The sequence below is a fragment of the Neophocaena asiaeorientalis genome, unplaced genomic scaffold, assembly GCF_003031525.2.
Source record: "Neophocaena asiaeorientalis asiaeorientalis breed wild unplaced genomic scaffold, Neophocaena_asiaeorientalis_V1.1 scaffold275, whole genome shotgun sequence".
Classification (NCBI taxonomy): domain Eukaryota; kingdom Metazoa; phylum Chordata; class Mammalia; order Artiodactyla; family Phocoenidae; genus Neophocaena; species Neophocaena asiaeorientalis.
This window is the reverse complement of record NW_020173679.1, coordinates 6,816,941-6,820,647: the sequence shown is the minus strand read 5'-3', so window position 1 is coordinate 6,820,647 and position 3,707 is coordinate 6,816,941. Positions and strand designations below refer to the sequence as shown.

The 3,707-nt window shown below is 55.8% G+C and overlaps 1 protein-coding gene across 1 annotated transcript; it reads right to left on the bottom strand.

Annotated features, from left to right (window-relative positions):
* Nucleotides 1-1,511: 1,511 nt before the first annotated feature.
* Nucleotides 1,512-2,817, bottom strand: NPPB (natriuretic peptide B). The gene is made up of 3 exons (XM_024749966.1): nucleotides 2,660-2,817; nucleotides 2,145-2,400; nucleotides 1,512-1,570 (listed from the first exon to the last, which is right to left on the bottom strand). The coding sequence occupies exons 1-3, from the start codon at nucleotides 2,780-2,782 to the stop codon at nucleotides 1,554-1,556; spliced, it is 396 nt and encodes a 131-aa protein (XP_024605734.1). The 5' UTR covers nucleotides 2,783-2,817; the 3' UTR covers nucleotides 1,512-1,553.
* Nucleotides 2,818-3,707: the final 890 nt, after the last annotated feature.

Here is a 3,707-nt window from a genome sequence, read left to right as displayed (position 1 = left end):
GCGGCTGGGCACGTGAGCCATGGCCACTGAGCCTGTGCTCCGCAACGGGAGAGGCCACAGCAGTGAGAGGCCCGCGTACCGCAAAAAAAACAAAAACAAAACAAAACAAAAAAAACATTAGGCAAAGATGGCTCACAGTTTTATTGGAAAATAAGTTGGTCCTAAAACCTTACCTTCAAAATCTGAATCTCATTAGATATGTCTAATGCACACTGGGTTAAAATGAGAAATAACACGAAGACCCACCACTTCTCTTTCCCTCTCACTCAAAGAAACATCAGATGAGAACAGCAGAAAAGCCATAAGAGAGTCACGTGGATCTCTGCTCAAACCTCAGTGTTGGCACTTAGCAGCTGAATGCGTTCAGGTAAGATGCTTCCCTTTTCTGGGTCTCAGTTTTCTCATCCATAAAGAGGGGATAATAATAGTCCTGTCCTCCTGCAGAGCTGGGATCGTAAAAGGCATTCTAGGCAGAGGAAACTGCATGAGCTGAAGCCTGGGAGCCTAAAAGCAGGAGAGAGCTCGCAGCATGACCTGGGGTGCCTGGAACCCAAGATGCAGGGGAAGGAGGACCCTGAGAGGAGAGGGCAGTGACCTCTACCAGGACTCCCTGCTGATTAAGGCAACACAGCAGGATTCCAGTGCTTGTCTCCTTTTCTGCCTTGGAATAACGGTCTTCTCCCTCTAAGGCAGAGAGGAAGTGAAGACGTGGGGCCCCGAAGGAAGGCACCCTGAAATGCTGGGCCTCTTTCAGGCACTTCTAAACTTATGGGCTCAGGAAATGAAAATGCTATAAAACTCAGGGTTTAGAAGCCTCCTTTCCAGGATGACATCAGGAATTGAAGACTTGAACCTGAGGTTTGGGGCAGATGGAGGGCTCACCCCCATCAGGAATGCAAATAAGCTGGCATATCTCTTTCTCTCTCTCTCTCTCTCTCTCTCACACACACACACACACACAAAGCGCCCCCAATCTCTCAGAGCTTCTGGAAACGACAAATACAGGGAGAGGGCCTCTAATGGCAGAATTCCAGGCAAAGGAAGGCTACTGTCAAGGCGCAGATACCTTGACACACACCTCATGTCACAGGAATACATCAGGGCCCATTCAGCTCCCAGGGAGAAACTGCCGGCCTTGGAAAAGTAGTTTCTGGGAAGCGTCTCAAGTGCTTGAGATATTTAGAGACCTTTCAGAGCATGAAAAGCCCTTAAAGCAAAGCAGCCACCCCCCCCCACCCCCGCAACTGTTTGACCAGCCCCTGAAGCCGGGTCCCCCGCCCCACCATTAAGACATCTTTGGGATCTTCAAGAAAACACAGGGTTTGACTGTTCTTCAATGACGGATTACTTTTTAGAACACTGAGACAAATCAATTTCAAAAGAAAAGAGCTATAATATTGACTTTATTTCATCATGGAAAATTTGTGCTCAAAGATAAGAACCATCTCATATAAAACAAACAAATAAATAAATAAATAAGTAAAAATAAATAGGAGTTGCTTCAAAGGGGAGCAGGGGGTTTAGGGAGAACCAGATGCAGCCAGGACCTTCTCTTAATACCTCCTCAGCACTGTGGGGGGAAGAGAGAGAGTGAGGATTACATTTGGGTGGGAGGCAGGCAGGACCTGAGCTTCCCCTCACCAGGTGCCACCTGTGCCTCCCCCCTCTTCAGTCCATCTGGGTGTCTGAGGCTTTGGAATAATCTACCTCCCTGGACCATGCTTTCCTCGTTGTAAACTGGGGATTGCCGTCCCCCTGGTGATCCTGCCCTCTGCCCTTGCAGCTCTAGACAGTTCAGGGGAAACCAGGAAGAAAATGTTTAATACTCTTTCTGCGCCAAGAAGGGGCTGCCAAGGCAATTGACCGAATTACACGGATGTAATTCATGGGATGACCGAGTTACATCCTAAGGTGATTCTGCCCCTTTTGGTAAGAGAGGCAGGAGGGGGTTAGAAGGTGGGTGGGAGCTCACAGGCATGGTAATGAATGTTGTCAAAATTTAATGTTTCCAGAAAGGCGCTCCTTGACCCTGAGGACTGACGGCAAGAAAGAGTGATATCCAGGTGTCCTTTGCTCAAAGTTTGGTCCCGAGACTTCAAACCCAGAAAGGCGGCACGCGGTGGGAATGGGGGGTGGGTGCTCACCGTTGCAGCCCAGGCCGCTGAGGGAGCCGATCCGGTCCAGCTTCCGCCCAAAGCAGCCGGAGTCGCGCTTCATCCTGGGGCTGCGTATTCCCCGCAGGGCCTGGAGGACGCTGTCGCCGGGCCCGAGGAGCCCCGCGGGGGCGGCCGCCCGGGTCTCCCAGGCTTCTGCGAGGCTGTGGCCCTGCTGAAGGGGGTCCAGGTCCATCTTCTCGGCCTGCAGCTCCAAGACCCTGCCTCGTAGACGGCCCAGCAGTTCCTGCGATGGGTGGGGGAGGCGGAGCCTTAGGAACCCGCACCTGGGCCCAGCCGCTCTCGATGGCGCCAAGGCAAACCGACCGCCTTGGGGACGGGGGTCCCCGCCCCCAGCCTCGCCGCTTTCTCACTCTCTTATCACTAATTCCCAGGGGAGGGTGGGGATCTCTTGGGACTGTGGGTGGGGGTAGGTGGGGACCCGTTAATTGCTGCTGTCGGTACCCTCCCGGCGAGCCGGGTTTACGCAGTTCGGCAGCGCTCACCTGTATCCCGCGCAGTTCCGAGGCTGGGCCGGGGCCACCTAGCGGGTAGGAACGACAGCGTGGCAGCGACAGGTGCAAAAACAGGAGCATGAGCGCCCGGGGCAGCGTCGTCTGGGGGTCCATGTCGTTGGAGGGGCGGAGAGAGGTTGCCGCCGCTGCCGCTGCGCTGGGTCCCGGTTCACGTCTCACCCGCTGGGTCCTCGGGCAACGGCGGCCTTTTATCCCCCGTCCTGAGAGCCGGGCCGGCCCTGCCCCTCTGGGTTATCTCTGATTTATCGGCGCGTTCCGGCCCGGCCCGCTGAGCTCAGGGCGGGGGAATGCACCTCTCCGCGCGGAGGGGTGGAGGCCGGGGAGAGCAGGCCTTGTATAGAAATGGGCCTGGCCGACAACGGGAGCGCGCGGCGGGGGCGAGTTGGCGGGGTTGGGTAGGCACCGCTATAGGTCCTTTGTCTCTCGCTTCCCCCTTTCCTGCAAAAACCCCGGGGCCTTAGAGTGGCTCTTTTCTCTTTCCTCCCCCCCGCATTCCTGGAGAGGGCAGAGGGAACCCCAGCGATCAGAGGCCCGACGCAACTGCCGGGCGCACGGGGTGACTCAGAGAAACCACAGGCCCAGCCGCCACCCCCGTGCCGCAGCGCGTCTTCCCTCCCCGCCTGTAACTCTCCGCACCTTGCTCGGCGGCGGGTCTTCCGGGCGCTCTGACCGCTGTCCGTGGTCCTGATATCTCTGAGCCAACAACGCAAGAGGACTCGCTCTCCTCAACGTGGGTCTTGCCAGAAAGACAAGCGTGGGGCAGGGGCAAGAGACGTCTGAGACCCCTCTCCGCCCTCTCACAACCTCCTGCACTAGGGTGCTAATTCTCCAGTGTCACCTGATTAAAAGTCTGGGTATGACAAGGAACTTCTGGAATGCTGACCCTTCTTCCATCCCTTAAAGTGTAGAGCTGATTTGACAGGAATTTTGAGAGGCAAGGCCCAGAGATGAAGTCATTCAGGAATGCTTCTATCACAGCTCCCGCAGGTGCCAACACCTCCTCTCTCCCACCAAGCCA